Source organism: Microtus oregoni, unplaced genomic scaffold (genome assembly GCF_018167655.1).
Source record: "Microtus oregoni isolate MIOR12 unplaced genomic scaffold, Mior012 000045F_ref0000178, whole genome shotgun sequence".
Lineage (NCBI taxonomy): Eukaryota > Metazoa > Chordata > Mammalia > Rodentia > Cricetidae > Microtus > Microtus oregoni.
In genome coordinates, this window is record NW_024543219.1 from 587671 (window position 1) to 603932 (window position 16262).

At 49.4% G+C, this 16262-nt stretch overlaps 1 protein-coding gene across 4 annotated transcripts in view; it reads right to left on the reverse strand.

Annotated features, from left to right (window-relative positions):
• Positions 1–16262, reverse strand: part of Spata13 (spermatogenesis associated 13) — a 136611-nt gene that overhangs the window by 23588 nt on the left and 96761 nt on the right. Inside the window, exon 1 of one of the 4 annotated variants that reach the window (XM_041633937.1) lies at positions 9291–9403. The exons of the other annotated variants lie outside the window; for them this stretch is intronic. Coding sequence (XP_041489871.1) covers positions 9291–9345 — 55 coding nt within the window. The 5' untranslated portion in view covers positions 9346–9403. Of the gene's footprint in view, positions 1–9290; positions 9404–16262 lie in introns of those variants that run through there. 4 annotated transcript variants of the gene reach the window in all.

Below are 16262 nucleotides of genomic sequence, written 5' to 3' on the forward strand. Positions count from 1 at the left end.
TTCCAGCAGCATCTGACCTGGCTGGACCCGCTCACAGATCCATGCTTTCTTGCCTTGCTTCCTGAGGCTGAGGTCCCCTGACACCTGCAAACCCACAGTGTTGCTTTTAGTGACCCCACTTTCAGAGCCAGTTCAGAGCCTGTGCCCAGCTATATACAGCAGTGCTGTTGAGGCCCCGGATGCTGGTGAGTCCATGAATTCTGGACAAGCTGATGTGGTGCAGCTGAGCTGGGCCTCGGGCCCTGAGTGGCTGCTGGCTGCCTGCAGCGTCCAGTCCCTTCCTCCGAGCTTCAGCTCCCATCCCTGATGGCAATCAGACGAGTTCTGGCTATAAAGTAGTGAGCAGCCTTGGAAGTACCTCGGGAAGTGAGTCAAGGTGTTCCTGAACTTGAAGGCAAAGCCAAGAAGCTCAGAAACACTCGTAGGAGTTCCTACGCTGTCCTGAATCTGGTGTCTTTCTGACTCCTCAGGCAAAGGGCAGGGGTAGCCACTGGGTGTACACGTGTCTGCAAGGCCTCAGCATCTGCAAGCTTCCCCCTCCCTTCAGGGATGGGGGGAGGGGAAAGGAGGCGGAGAATGAGGTCTTGAGGAAGTCAGACCTTGGCTGTCTGAGAAACACACTTGAGGCCACAGGACAGTGTCTGTTCCTTTTCAGTCTTACCTTCCATCCCCCTTCTGTGGTCACAGGCCTTGCAGGTGCGGAGTGGACAGTTGCACTAGTACGTGATCTATTGCACAACCCTGGGGTGTAAGTGTGTGGGATGCTGAGGAAGGAAGCCTTCAGGAAATGAGAACAGGTTTTCTGCATGTGTAAGTCAGCATCTCAGGCATCACAGACAGCAGTAGAGATAAAAGCCTTTGTGAACCCCAGGAGGGGGTGGGAAGGTGGGGGGTGAGGAGGGCGTGGGGGTCTGCAGGGAAGACAGCAGCCTGTAGTAAGACCTGGTGGGGCTCACCCAGGTTCACAGCTAAAAGGTTCTAACGATCGTGGGGGAGCTGAGCATAGACAAACCCTTGGTCTGGCTGGGGCCCAGGAACCTTTGGCTGTCAGCCAGCAGCAACCTGGCACTGCCCAACACCACCAGCCCCATTTCTCCTTATCACATTTCAGCGGTGGCTGAGCCAGATTTATAAAAAACAAAGAAGAAGAAGAAGAAGAAGAAGAAGAAGAAGAAGAAGAAGAAGAAGAAGGAAGCTCAGTCAGAGGAAAGTCCTGAAAACAACACTTTCTCCCTCAGAGAACCAGTGAACGATGTTGGCCCAGTGAGAACCTTGCCACCCGATCTGCCTGTTGCTGGGAAAATCAGTCTTTTTTTTTTTTTTTCTTTTTTAAGCCAGTATCTACCATCTACAACCCATAATTCACAGGAGTCTAATAAAAGGGATTCGCTGGAAAGAGGGCTCGACTTCACAGGAGACAGGGACCCAAAGTGACAAGGTCAAAAGGCCAAATGGCCTCTGAGCTGCGGCCATAAATGCTTACGAGAATGAAGTGGGTCGTGGGACAGACTCAGCACCACAGTGAGCTCTTGCTGAGTACTACAGAAGCAAGGTGGGTTCCGTGAGCCCAGGTACACTGACTTTGGCTCCGCACCAGCTGACTGGGATGGGCATGGCTAGAGGCAGAAGACATGCAATGTGTAAGGAAAGATGCCTGGCATGATAGCGAGATGGCCAATCCTGGCAGTGAGGACCACGCCGACCTCCCTACATCCATCCCACATGGGTACACAGGTGTAAGCTGCAGGGCAGGGATGATTACATGTCAATTACATGATTACTGCTGGGCCGGCTTCACTTTCCGGCTAAAGAACCATGGGCAAAGACACTCAGCCCCTTTCAAGTTGAGTCCCGCCATCTGTAAGGGGAGCAGGTTTTCGTGTTTTATATACTCCAAGGCCATCCTTCCTTTCCTGCCTTTCACAGCCAACCTGGACTCTGTCTTCCCCTCCAAAGGGGATAAGAACCCAGCCATCTCCCACCTGTCTCCCGACACTAGCCTGGGTCATCCTAACAAGCTCGCTCAGCTCCCCCTTGCTGGCCTCCCTGCCTGACCCCACCCACGTCCTGTTTCCAGGAAGCAATAACATCACTCCTCATCCAAATTGTATCTCTGCACATGAGCGACAGGGGAGAGTCAAAGCCCCGAAGTTTGCCACACACCCACACCCTGTCACCCCGGTTCTGATGGCATCCTGATGTCCCCCGCCCCACATGACACTTCTCTTAAGACTCCTTCTTCTTGATCATCCCATTTGAAAACCATATCTTCAGGCAGAGGCAAGATGATTGCCACAAGTTGAGAGGCCAATCTGAGCTAAGTATGGAGACGCTGTCTCAATTAATCAATCAGTATAAGTAACTAAAAGCATTCTAAAAAAATGAAACTGGGGGCGGGCAAGACGGCACAGTGGTAAAGACCCCCACAGCCAGGCCCGAGGACCTGAGTTCTATCCCTAGGACTCACATGGTGGATACAGAGAACTGACTCTCACGAGTGGTGCCCTGTCCTCCAGACGCACGTGCATAAACAATAAACAAAATGATTAAAGGGAAACTCTGCGGAGTGCAGAATATTTTTTGACTGGGCACTGTGTGGAGGGACCTCAATGGCCCATATCTCCTCCCTCCCATTCCAGGGCAGCACTGACCACCTCTGTGATGGCCGTAACTGGTAACCAGATAGAAAAATCTGTGTGACGGTGAACATGGACTGGCACCAACACTTCAATGCTTCTACATTGCTGTGGGAGTAGCAGGAACTGCTGAACCCTATCCCTGGCTCCCAGTGTTTAACAACAAACCTTCCTTCTTCGCCTTCTACAACCTTAATGATAGCTGTGATTTTTGTCACTCCTAACCCCTAGGGCTCTTAAGTTCCCAGTCCTGTGGGTGAGGCATAGATGCTTTATTTCTGCATGTCCTGCACCCCATGAAAACACCTGGTACAGAAGACACTTCGTGCTTTCCTAATGGCTAGTGGAGAAGCAAGGTTCCAAGAAATTACATAACTGAGCCACACTGTGCCAGGCCAGGCTAGGATGGACACCAGGTCTCCTTGGGATCACAGCCCAGCACCCGCCTCAGATGATGGCTGAAAAGCCCTGCAGTTGGTCTTCATCTACAGTAGTCTCTCGTGCCTCCAATCCCATTCCCTACCCGTGCTCTATGCTGCTTCCACGGCAAACTCAAAATCCTGGTCTGAGGTTTTCACAGGAAGCTCCACAGGATTTGTTTTTTTCTGCAACATCCAAGGCCTCCTGGGATGGATGAAGCCGACTTCATTCTGCTCCAGTGGTGTGGTTGGTGCCAGACATTTGCAGTGAATCATTTTCAGCAGAGCTGAACGCTGCTAATGGGAAAAGCGGACCTGAAAAGCCTGGCGTGAGCTGATGTTTGCCAAATCCCATGCCCACCTCTGTGGGCAACCTCTTCCCCAGCCGGGCCTTGCACCTCTGCAGTCACTCCCTACAAGCCGCAAGAGGCTTCAAATTCCTCTGCCATCGACGGGAGTTAGTAAAGGTGACTTGTTAACTCACAGTCATTTTTTCTGTAATAAATAACTAATATAAATTTTCAAAATGTACTCCAGCAAGACCAAGAGAAATCAGAAGAGAATTGCTTGTTTGGGCTGGGTGTTTAGAGACAAGCCTCACTATGTTGTAGGCCAGTTGCCGCCTCCTATCTACCTCTTTCTCTCAATGCTGAGATTATATGCATATACCACCACCAACGGCTAAAGGTGTAATTTTTAAAAAACTCCAGCTTAACCCCTTTAAAGCACAGTTGAGCAGTGTTGTGCTGACAACTATATAAGGACCTCTGGAACGCTTTCATCTTGCAAAACTGAAGCCCTATACAAACGCTAACTTCCTTTCCTCCCTCTCTCCCCTGCCCGCTCCTCGGCAACCACCTTTCTGTTTCCTGTGTCTGTGACTCTACTTCAGATAGTTTGTGTTCAGACCCATGTCGCATGAGCCTTGCTGTGGCAACTGCTTCCTTCAGCATAACACACACATGGTCTGTCCATGTTGCCCGAGTCAGAAGTCCCTTCTGTCCTAAGGCCATGCGTGCCTCCCTTTCCGGTTTGCTTGTCTGCTTCCATGTGGATGGACATACTGGGTGTCTGCCCTCCTGGCCACGATGAACAATGCTGCCGTATGCATGAGTACACGCATCATCACTTTGAAGCCCTGTTTTCAGTTCTTTGGGTTCTGAACTCAATCAGAATAGTGCTGGGGTAGCTCATTCTGCTGCAAGATTTTTATATTGTTTTCTAAGGTGGCTACATCAGTTTACATCAGCTAGCAATATAATTTCTTTTGCTGAAAAATTAAGTATGGAAAAGATACTTTTTCTCCATGAGACATTCTATTATTATTATTGTTGTTGTTGTTGTTGTTGTTATAACATAAGGGAGCTGGCTCAGTAGTTAAGAGCACTTCCAGAGGAGCTGGGTTCAATTCAACAAAACAACTGTCTGTAACTTCAAGATCTGATACTCTTACACAGATACATGCAGGCAAAACATCAATGAAAGTAAACTAAAAATAAATAAATTATTAAAAACAAAAACAAGCATAGCTACATCACTCCTCACTCTCTGTAGTCCATTCCTATGTCCCCCAAACTTCCTCTCAAATTCATGGCCATTCTTTAATTATCATCTGTCTCTGTTTCTCTCTCTCTCTCTCTCTCTCTCTCTCTCTCTCTCTCTCTCTCTCACACACACACACACACACACTAAACCACAATATAACCACAACCTTGTGAGTCTGTTTAGTTTGCTCCTATGCACTGATTCGATTTCAGGGCTGACAGCTTGGAACTGTATAATCATTTCAGAGCCCATCCCTGGAGAAAACAAATTCTCCCTCTCTCAGCAAAACAATCCTGCAAACATGGAGTCAGGGCTGCCCAAACCAAAGTCACTTTAACATACCCAGACTCTCAGGTCTCATCCACCGCCAGGGCAGACAAGTTCTGTTTCTAAGTACGTCCTTACTAAAGCTCCAGCCTAATTCAGGAAGACCTCTATCTTCTTCTCTCAGTTTTTTGCACTACTGGGGATTAAACTCGGGGCTTTGAGCATGCTAACTGCAAGAGTCTCTACCCTCATATTTCGATAGGTCTGTGTGCCTGAGACAATTCTAAAAGAACATTTCTCAGGAGCCCACCCGTTCCAGAAACACAATATAGTGGCTCACAACCCTCTAGTTGAACCACCATGACAGGAAGGTTGTTGAAAAACTTTCAGAAAGGTTGTTTCCCTGGGGTACCATTTGTGTATCCAATTGCCTTACACAGTGCCTCGAGACGTTGGTTTCAGAAGGCATCACCTCACCTCCAAGCCTGTTACCTTCTCAGATGAGGGCACAACTCTCTAGTGGACATCGGACAAACCTCCAGGCAGATGCGACCAGGGAAGGCTGTGTGCTACCTACAAAGAATGGGCCAACGCCTAGGTTCACAAGGCCACTGGTAACAGAGCTGTTATGAACCTAATCAGAAAGGGTGTCGGTTTCTTAAAAGCCAACAAAGAACGGCACCTATGCTCCTCTGCTAAATCTGCTAAATCTGACTTTACCACTTCTGATGGGGCAGCTGATTCTAAAGGGGAGTTTGGACAAGAAATGACATCACACAGCATCAGCACTGGAACCGTGTTTTGTGCCCCCTTCCTGGCTGTACTCGGGAGAACAAACCCATCCGCAGTGCCTGGCATGACTCTCCTCTAGGGGCAGCAAGTCTCTTTCTCACTGACTTACTGCTGTACAAAGCTGCACAGGGTTTAAGAGCACTGGACTACCTGGTCCCACGAGCATAGTTTGGGTCCCAGTGAGGCCTGGAGCCTTTGCTTTCTCTTCTATAACTGAGAAAAACACCCCTGATGGCATCAACTGTGGTGGGTGGAGGTGAGAAGTACCCAGCCTTTCAGAGTCATTGAGGCTGAGCCTGGAGGAGGCACAGCTGGAAGGGACAGCCTGTCACCCACAAACTTGTTAATGCCCATGCCCTTTCCCAAGCAGCCAGCTCCTGGCGGGGATTTCCCCAGAGCTTTGTTTGGGGAAATTCCCGCACTTAGAATAGTCTGTTAAAAACACACATTTCAGAACCCCTCCTGCTGCTCACTCCACTTCCTCCAGGCTGAGATAAGCTATTCCAGCTTCCCCCCTCAAAAGCGGAAATGGCCTCACAGGCAGGCAGCTGTGGTTACAGCTGAAATGGTGGGCCCAGCCCCTCCTCCCAGACAGTCACTCCCAGGCCACCAGACCCACAGAGGGAACCAGCAATGCCCACAGAGCTGCAGGCAGGGGTACCTAGTCCGCTCTTCCTCAGGGCTCCCTGCCACACTGGAGAATGCTTCGAAAGATGAAGATCCCACCTTATTCTCTGGCCATTTGAGCCAGAACTGAGGTGGGAGCTGAGACCTGTGTTTCCCGAAGCCCCTCAAATGGCTTTGATGCCTGACAGAATAGAGAGGCAGTGGGTGCGTTCAGGTTACCCTCACAGCACAGCACACCTGTGGACCTGCTCTACAATGTGTGTCTGGGACCCGACCCCACCACCCCATACCACCACAGGTTGCAGAGCCACGGAAAGGGCTGAAGCTGTGGAATGTTCCAGTGTTCCTGCTCCGATGGGAGAGACTGTTTTGCTCCTTCCCACCCAGGAGCAAGCTTCCCTCTGCAAACAGCCCAGAGCTCAGAATCATTCTTTAGAGCCCAACTGTCTCTTCTTAACGACTCTCTAGTTGTCTTTCATCTCCGCTTTGATCCCCTACAATAGCCACCTCTTACCTGTGCTAGAACCACATCTGGCTCTCTTCTTTCCAAATACCCCCCCCCCCACATGCACACAGCTGTCTTTCGTATCATCCTGTACCCCATTATTACCGTTCTTCTGTTTCAGTTAGTTATGTCCACGGCTATGTCTCGCAGACCTTAACGCCAGGAACTCATTGTGAGCTGCTGCCGCAGGCGGAACCAAATAAAGCACGAGACACCTTCCACACTCAAGTTTAAACTATTGCTGTTATGTCGTGCTGCCTTGAAATCCATTCTCCAAAAACAGTTATCTTGGCATCGCTGGAGCAAACAGACCAACAACAAGATCCAAACAGACCCCAGCAGCAGACACAGTCACCCTCGCTGATGACCTTCCATACTGACCAAGGATCTTTCAGAAACAGTTCTCCCTATCCCGCTCTCACCAGCATGTTACATGTTTCGGGGCGCCCACAGTTGAGAGGAGGGAGTCCCATCACAAGTGGGCACAGCCATTCCAAAGTTCTAGAATAGATTCATTTCTCTGCAGATGGCTTGGTAAGTCTTCAATTTCCACAAGTAAGCTACCAATGAACATCTACCCCCCAACTCCCACACCCACCACAGCCAGCTTGCCTGGAGCTCTGCCATCCACACTGGCTCACCGTGCTCATCTGTAAAGTGAATAGACGGGGTGGGATGGGATGAGGCCTGGGTAGCCGGCACCCAGGGCACCTGTCTCTGGGCCAGTAGCCAAGAGGAGCTTGGCCTCTCTGTGCCCTGTAACATGTCTCAGCCTTACCTATGACATGCCCTGGAGTGTGTGCTATCCCCTCAACCAACTGTCCCACCTCCGTGGGTCCCTGGTTTTGATGGTGGCTGTCTGCATCCATCCTTGCTGGCTGACACCTGAGGGGCTATCCCTCCTGGATATTCCCCACCACTGACCAGGTCCAACTGCCACCTTGCTGATTGGAGGAATCTATCAGGGAAGCCAGGTTGTATGCAGCATGGTATCCACCACCTAACACATGTCCTGAATTATCACCAGCATCACTCATCTATCTAGGAGGAGGCTGCGGCTCAAGATCACCCAGCTGTGGTGGTATATCATGCATATAATCCCAGCCCCCAGGATAGGTAGGCAGGAAGACCCTGAGTTCAGGAACAGACTGAGTAGACTAGGAGATTCCACCTTAACTAAGGGACCCCACCTTTAAAGACAAAAACAAAACAAAAAACTGGAAACAAAAAATGGGGGTCACACCAAATGACAGGAGCCATCCTCCAGCTGATCCTGGGGTTCACTCCCCTCTCCTGCCCTCTTGGAGTGCCCTATGCAGCAACCCACCATGGGGGGGTGGGTATCAACTGTTATTCCAAGGGCTTGCCGGGATTTCCCTTGTGCTCAGGCACAGCACGCCAAGACCCATCCACAGTGGCACAGCAGAGGAGTTGGTGGCTGACCTTCTATAGCTAGGCTGGTCACAGAGGCTGGGTACCCATCCATTCGTTTCCCCAAGGACAAGCCTCCACGGAAGATTCTGGAGTACTGTGCAACAGGGGAAGGGCACTCTTCCTGACAGGCAACAAAAGGTGGAGTGGGCTGCAGGACGGGAGGCTCCTCATCCCTCTTCGTCTCCCAACCCCTCTATCCTGACTCTACTCTGCTGTGCCCTGTCTGATGACAGCATGATTGCGCCTGTCGCTCACACTCATCCTGTGGGATAATCTGCCAGAGACAGATGCTGTAACCACATCCCTGTCCTATCGCGGCTGGTGAAGAAAGCACCAGCTACAGACAGCCTCGCTGCTGCCCGGGCCTGCCTTCAAGCTGTCAAGCGCAGCTCCCATTCATCTCAGCACACGTATCTGGCATCTATTTAAGGCAAGACCAAAGACAAGCTGTTTTTAGAGCATCCCACTGCAGTCGGGGAGAAGTCTTCCTGTGACGCGCCCCTCCCCTCTTATGCCCTTAGGAATGCACACTTTACAATTTATAACTTCCTAGAATAACATTGCTTTCACATTTAAATACTCTAGCAGAGTTGCTGATAAAGGAAATATTAGCAAGTAAGGATTACAGGTAGAGCGAGCATCGCGTACAAACTGCACTAGGGCAGACTGCTTCCCAAACAGTAACGATCTAAAGCCAACTCTGGGCTTCAGGCCTTACCCCTCCCCCTAGCTCAGCAGGGAGCACTCTGCGTCTCCACACACCGGCACCCAGGTAACCCCCTTTAAAAGAAAGAAAGTTCCTGCAACATAAACAAAACCCAGCAACAACCCCACAACAAACACCGGATCCCACCCCTCGTAAAAGGCAGTCCACACGACTTTTTATTCTTACTCTATCACACCCAGGATTAATTTCTCTCCCGGGAGCAAAGAGATTTTCCCTTTCCTTCCTTCCAGGTACACTCTCACCGGAAAAAAGAGGAGTGGGGAAGGGGAGGGAGACTGTGAGTTGCAGCTCAGAGAGTGGAGTCAACAACACTGCCCCCAGGAGAACCGCACGCATACCCATGTGGAGGCTTTCCAGACTCCAAAATCTTGCTATTTCTCCTCTGGCTACCATCCTTCTGTTTAAACACACGCCGCGCGGCAGGTTGAGGGTGTGACGCGGGAAGCGGTCCTCAGCTCATGGTGGAGGGTGGCCGGTCAGGCTGGCAGCTGCAGGAACTCTGGAGCGCTGTGTGCTCTCCTGGCCGGCGCTGCCCAGAAACTAACAGCCTGCTGCCAGTGACTCAGGCTTAGTCGCTCCAGCGGCATCACCACGCGCTGACTTTTGGGAGGAAATTCTAAACGGAGCAGAGCGAGCGAGCCAGTGGCTGCCTCAGAGATCGAAAAGTGTGGCTTTTAAGTCTACCCTCCAGAGTTGCTTTAGCCCAGCAGAGCACTTTCCCCAAACTGTTTGCTTCAGGGAGGTGAGCACAGAGGTCGCCGAGCAAAAGGGAGTTAGAATTTCACAGCATGGAATGCCAAAAATTTGAGTTATGATGCCACATAATTCTAACTGTAATTTATGGAATCACTGAAAAAGGGGCTTTTGTTTAAAAGATTTATGGGTAAAAATTGCAAACAGACAAAAAGATAAGACACATAGTATGTGAATGCCTTACTCTACAAAAGTAATACTTGTGTCTGCTACATTGTGAAATATGGGCTTTATTCTAAAGGAGGGGCCATTAAATAACAGTGTGAGTTATTTTTAATAACTTTCCGCCATGCTTTTCTGTGTTTTCCAAATAATGGGAAATCAGCAGGTTGGTCTTTGACATTCTGCCACAGCTGTCAGCAGCAACAGTGTGCTTCCTACATTTCTTCCGGATAGGAAGTCCCTACCTTTTTAAACTTTAGGAACAATGAGTTGACGTGTGCGAAACAGTGGTCACATGACCACCCTCAACATATGGATTAAAAAAATGAAAAAGGCAAAATGCAGCCGTGAGCGTGTGTTGAAAACCCAAGGGAGCGCAACTCACTGCTCTTCTTTCTGCACTAGACCAGAGCAAGTTTCCACCTGGCTATTGCTCGCTCACCTGCAGCAGAGTGCAGGACCTGGGAACTCTAAGGGTTAGCTGTCCTGAGCCTGCAGCTTGTAGATAACTGGGGAACCCAGTAACATCCAGTTCCCTGCGGAATCACAGCCTCAAGGTAGGTCAGGAGGTTCACGCCTAAAAACCCCACACCCTGGAGAACAGTGATGCAGAGCTAGCCTGTTGTGTGTGGTAGTGAGATTTTGCTTCAAAACAAATCAATCCAACAGTACCAAAGCGTAGAGTGCAGCTCAGTACCCAGTGGGAATTACAAATGTAAGGCTATGGGTTTAATCACTAGCAACATATACACACACAGAGAGAGAGAGACAGAAAGAGAGAAAGAGAGAGGGAGGAAGGGAGGGAAGGAGGGAGGATGTGGTGGCTCATATCTACACTTGGTAGGCTGAGGCAACACTAACGTGATTCTAGGCCAGCCTGTGCTATAGATCAAAACACTGTCTCTAAAGATAAAGAAAACATTAAAAATCATAGTACTTGAGAATGCAAGGCTGCCCAGTTAGTAACCCCTGCCGCACGTTTCATTATTTATGGCTATTTCCATTTACCTGTTGTTTCCTTACCCTAAATCTGCTAAGGAGAGCTTCACAGGGCAATTACAGTTTCAAAAAGCTGTAACACACCGGTACACCCAACACTGGGGAAGAAGGGAAAGAGGAATGGGAGTTCAAGGTCATCCTTAGCCGTTAGCAACTTAGAGGCCAGACTGGACTGATACAAAACCCCACCTCAAAAACAATCAAATAAACAAACAACAACAAATCAAAAACCCACAGCCCACAGGCCATTGCTCTGGTCACATGACACCCTTAACCTTATGAGCTTACGGAAAGTTAATCACCGAGTGCTGGCAGTTGGACAGTGAAATTCCTGGCCTCCAGAAAAACTGAAAATAAATTTTGTTTTATTAAAAATCAGGTAAGGGGTTGGAGATGTGGCTCAGTGACCAAGAGAACTGACTGCCTCCCTTGGTAACCAGGTTAACCAGGTGTAATTCGCAGCACCCACATGATGGCTCACAACCATCTGTAACTCCAGATCCAGGTCATCAGATCTCCTCTTTTAGCCTCCCTGGTGTTGTGCTTTCCTGTAGCTTTAAGGGACAAGCCACACCCACTTTCATTACCTCTGACCTGCCTGCCACCATCTTGGGCCCTTCCTTTTCTGCTTCCTTGACGTACGTGCTTTTTATTATAAGGAAGACCTGGGAATGTTATGGTTTTGGTCCCATTAAGAGACAAGCCACACCCATTCCCCTCCCCATCCGCTGAGGCAGGCTGATCTTCAGCTTCCTGCCTGAGCTCGCTCTCTTTTCCATCTTCCTCTCGGAGAGGCAGCTTTGCTTCTGCCTCTCTCCCCACTTCTCTGCTTCCCCCCTTCTCTGTCTCTTTCTCCTCTTCTCTCTCTCTCTCTCTCTTTCCCTCTCTCTCTGTTCCCCCCTTGACCCTTCCTCCTCCATAAGCCCTGAATTCAACCTCACCCTGCATGTCGTGTCTATCCTTGTTTCTGTCTTCTGCCCGCCCGCCATGTGTCTCCCTGCCTGGAACCAGCCATTGCTCGGGGACCAGCAGCCTACTCTGCCTGGGGCCCACTGCCTGCTGCCACATGGCCCGCCACCACTGCTCTGGGACCAGCAGCTGTCTCTGCCTGGGACTGGCTGCTCCCAGGGCCCGCTGCCTGCCACCACATGGCCCGCTACCACCATTTGGGACCTACAGCATTTCTGCTGCCTACTGCCACGGGGATCTTGGAGCATTTTTTAAAAAAGAACAACACATGGGTACCAAGGACACATGTGGTCAACACACTTATGTGCAAGCAGAATACCCATACATATTAAAACAAAACAAAACCAACCTAAAATAAGGTGAAACGGACATAAACAGAGTCCGTTTCAAATCCTCCTTTTAAAAGATGATTTAAGGACGGGATCAGTGAGGGAGAACCTGCTTAGCAAGTGAAGCCTGGGGTTTGGGAGCAAGCTTCAGACCAACCAATGAGAGAGCCAGTCTCAAAACTGAAGCGAAGAGAGTTCAAGGAAGATATCCCGTGTCGGGCTCTGGCCTCCATACATGCAAGCACGCTTGCTCAGGTGTGTGCACATGCATGCGACACATGCAGAGGGGGAAAGTATCATAGAACAAACTGGTTTGACTTTTAGGCTTTAAAAAATATTCAGCGATTACAGCCTGTTGTCAATGCTCCAACAAAACCTCAAGCACAGTGAAAATTAAGGTCTTTTCCTTCCACACAAACCCATTCCTTTGGGAAACTACGACAGCAGGCAACACAAAGGACCCCAAGTCAAGAAAGAACGCATAGAAATGGGAGTCACAAATCACACACTGATAGCAAATACTTAGAAATCTGGAGAAAGCAGGCTAGTCATGGTGGCATAGGCTTTGTGGGAGTCTGAATGAGAACCTTACCCCACAGGCCTGGACATCTGAACACTTGGTCACCAGATAGCTGGTGGTACCATTTGGGGAGGTTTAGGTGGTGCAGACCTGATAATGGAAGTATGTCACTGGCGGCAGGTTTTGAGAGTGTAAACTCTCACCTATTTCCAGTTTGTTCTCTCTCTCTGCTTCTTTTTTGTGTATGCAGATGTGGCATCTCGGCCTCCGACCCCTGCTGACATGCCTTGTGCTCGACACCATGCCTCCCCACCGTGATAGACACTCTTTTTTAAAGTAATTTTATTAATAATTTCATCAGTCTGTCACTCCCAGCTCTGAAACCCAAAACAGGTCCATAAAAAGCAATTTCAGAAGCACTAGTAGGCAGGAAAAAAAAAATCAAAGAAAACAAGCAAATGCTAACAGGCAAGAAAATGCTCATATACTGACCTGTAACCAGCCCTTGGGAAGTAGAGATAAGAAGATCAAGATCATTCTATGCTAGCTACATAGTAATCTGATAGCTAGCCTGGGGTACAGGCCACCGTTGAGGGGTGTTAAAAGAACTGGAACCACAACCCCCAGCCCAGAGGAGGCAGAAGTCATTGACATGGGACCCTGTAGGGTGTGGCACTGTGGGGGTCTACCAGAGGCTCCCTTTAGAGACTCAGAAAATGCCTGCTTTGTCATCTTCCATGCCATTTCTGTCCAATGCCATCTGTCTTGGCATCCAGGTGTTTAGGGATGGATCCTTTCTCCCCCAAGCCCCCAGTTTCTAGACCGCCTCCAGCACTTTGGTGAGTTCACTGAAGCCAGGAGGCAGCAAGGGGGTTTGGAATGGCCCTGTGAGACCACAATCTCTCTGGATGGAAAATCAGCAAGCGTGCTCACAGCAGGTTGAGGACTCCGAGGAGTTGATGGGAATGAGCTGAACTGCCAGCTTGGTGGCCGGCAGCAGTGGGCTTTGTGGGAAGCAAAGGAAGAAGGGTTATGGCGGCCAGACTCCCATAGCCAAGCAAAGCGAGGGCGTATCTGGATAAACCAAGTTTCAACTTGTTCCTCCTTTAGGTTGAGACTGGTGGTCAGGACCCTTCGAGCCTCGAGGTCTGGGTATGGCTCCATCTTGAAGTGTTTTTCCAGTTTCCATAGCTATTTCCAACTGTACTTCTGGTCAAGGGGACCCAGAGTATAGGGGGCTAACACACACACACACGTATCATATTATATATTGCTTATTGAGGGTCCACAGGAGGACAGAAAGAAATACAGAATATACAGTTCGGAGAGACAAAGAACACTTTGGAATCTTAAGGCTGTAGCCAAGGCAAAGCTGGAAGAGACACAAGCAGTCCTGAGATTAGCATCTTGAAGAAGCCTAGGGCAAGGTACCCTCAGGGTAAGACTCCACCCAACTAAATTACCAAAAGAGAGCCTAAGGCAATGTCCGCTCCTAGAAAGCAAAAGTATAAAAGCTTGTGCTAATGAGGTTCAAGTGGGGTAGGATTCCTGCTAAACCTGCAGCCAAACTTGGCAGGGTTGTCCTCGTGGTGATGGTTTTAGAGGCCTGAAGGGTTCGAGAGTGAAGGGCCCTGGTTCTTCCTCCAGGGTTTCGGAGAGCCATGGAAGATGGCCTCAACAGGAAGGCCCAAAGAAGGTGGGAAGCTGTGAAAGGCTATTGTCCGAAGCGGGGAAAGTGAAGCCTGGGAGACTCCAGATGTTGAAGATGCCAGAGTTGTGAGACATTTGCAGGGGAGAACTGCACGCAGGGAGTGAAACCAGCCGGAGAGGGAGGAAGGAAAGAGAGATTGTAAGGAAGAGAGCTGAAGGGGTGAAGCCATCTAAACCCTTTGACACTGGACTTGGAGCTGCAGGGTTTGGTATTTGTCCTGCTAGATTTCAGTCTTGCGATGGTCCAGTTTTGCCCACCATGTCCCCATTCCTCATTTTTGGAAGGGTAACGTGTACTCTGTGGCTTTCATTATATGTTGAAATGTGTAATTTGTCTTTTGATCTTCCTGGAGGGCATATTTAAGAGATGGTTTCAGCCTCAGAAGAGACTTTGGACTTTTAAACACTGAGATTGTGAAAGGCCATGAGGGGTTCTGAAGTTAGACTGAGTGCATTTGTATTTTATGGTCATGGGGGCAAGGGAGAGGAAGACGGTGGTTAGAATGAGAACCCTCTCCCACTTGGACACTTGGAGCCCATCTGGCAGGGTTGCTAAGGGAGGGTTAGGTGGTCCAGCCCTGCTGGATTAAGTATGTACAGTCTCACCTAGTTCCAGTTTACTCTCTCAGCTTCATGTCTGGGTTTGAAGATGTGGTCTCTCAGCTTCCTGCTCCTGCCTCCATGCCTGCTGCTTGCTACCATGCCTGCCTCTCGTTATGGATTCTTAGCCCTCTAGAACCATCAGCTCCGATACAATCTTCCTTCTATAAACTGCCTTTATTACAAAACAGAAAAGTAACTAATACGGTCCTTTAATCCCAGCAGTCAGGAGGCAAAAGCAAGAGGGCTGGAAGTTCCAAGGCCAACCAGGTCAACCTGATGGGGCCTATCTCAAAACAAGCGAACAAAAAGGGTTGAGAACCAAATGCTCTCTAAAGTGCTGCTCTGATCCTTCAAAGCCATTGCAGCTTGGCGGGGTCATGTGGACTTGGACACATCATGCCACAGGAAGTTTGTTCTGTATGGCTTAAATGAAGGCACCCACCGTCTCCCTCACTTTCATATTCCACTTGCTCCCGGATGCTCTCCACAGACACTGGCTAGAACTCAGACTGATGCAGAAATAAACACAGAACTGTCTTAGATCCGGGGTTGATTTTCAGGGCTCACACAGTGAAAGCACTGTCCTGGGCTGTCCACTGCCTTCCATGTACACTGTGTCGTGTGGGTGGACACACTTGTGCACGCACACAGATGAATAAATGCAATTTTTAGAAACAGGAAGGGGGTGGCAAGATGGTTTGGCAGATAAGAACGCTCGTTGCCCAGCCAGACGACCCGAGTTCGAGCCTGGGGACCCACATGATGGAAGGGGAGACCTGACTCCTCCAAGTTGTCCTCTGACCTGCACACACCTGCTTGAGTTCTCCACTTTCTGAAACCTGGGAATTAGTCAGGCTCCTCTGAGCTTTTCCTTTCTGATTCTACTTTACAAAGACTAGAAGAAACATGAGTCATTGAACAGAGACTGCTTTAACTGCTAGAAGATAGAAAGCTATGAGAATCTGGGACAGTGTTAAATGCTGGGGTGAACATGGGGGTGCATGCTTGTAACCATCACTGTGGAGACTGAGGCAGGAGGACTGAGAGTTCAAGGCCAGTCTGGGCATAGCAAGACCTGTACCTTATAAAAACAATAATAATAAGTTAAAATCTCTATCATGTTTTACTGAGACTGAGACGGAACGCTCTGTTCCTGTTTAAACCCCTTGATTACAGGCAATGATAAGCCACAAAATACCAGCTGGTGAGTAGCCACTGGAGCTCATGTAATCTCCGCCTGGAGGCAGCAAGCTTCCGGCAGTTAT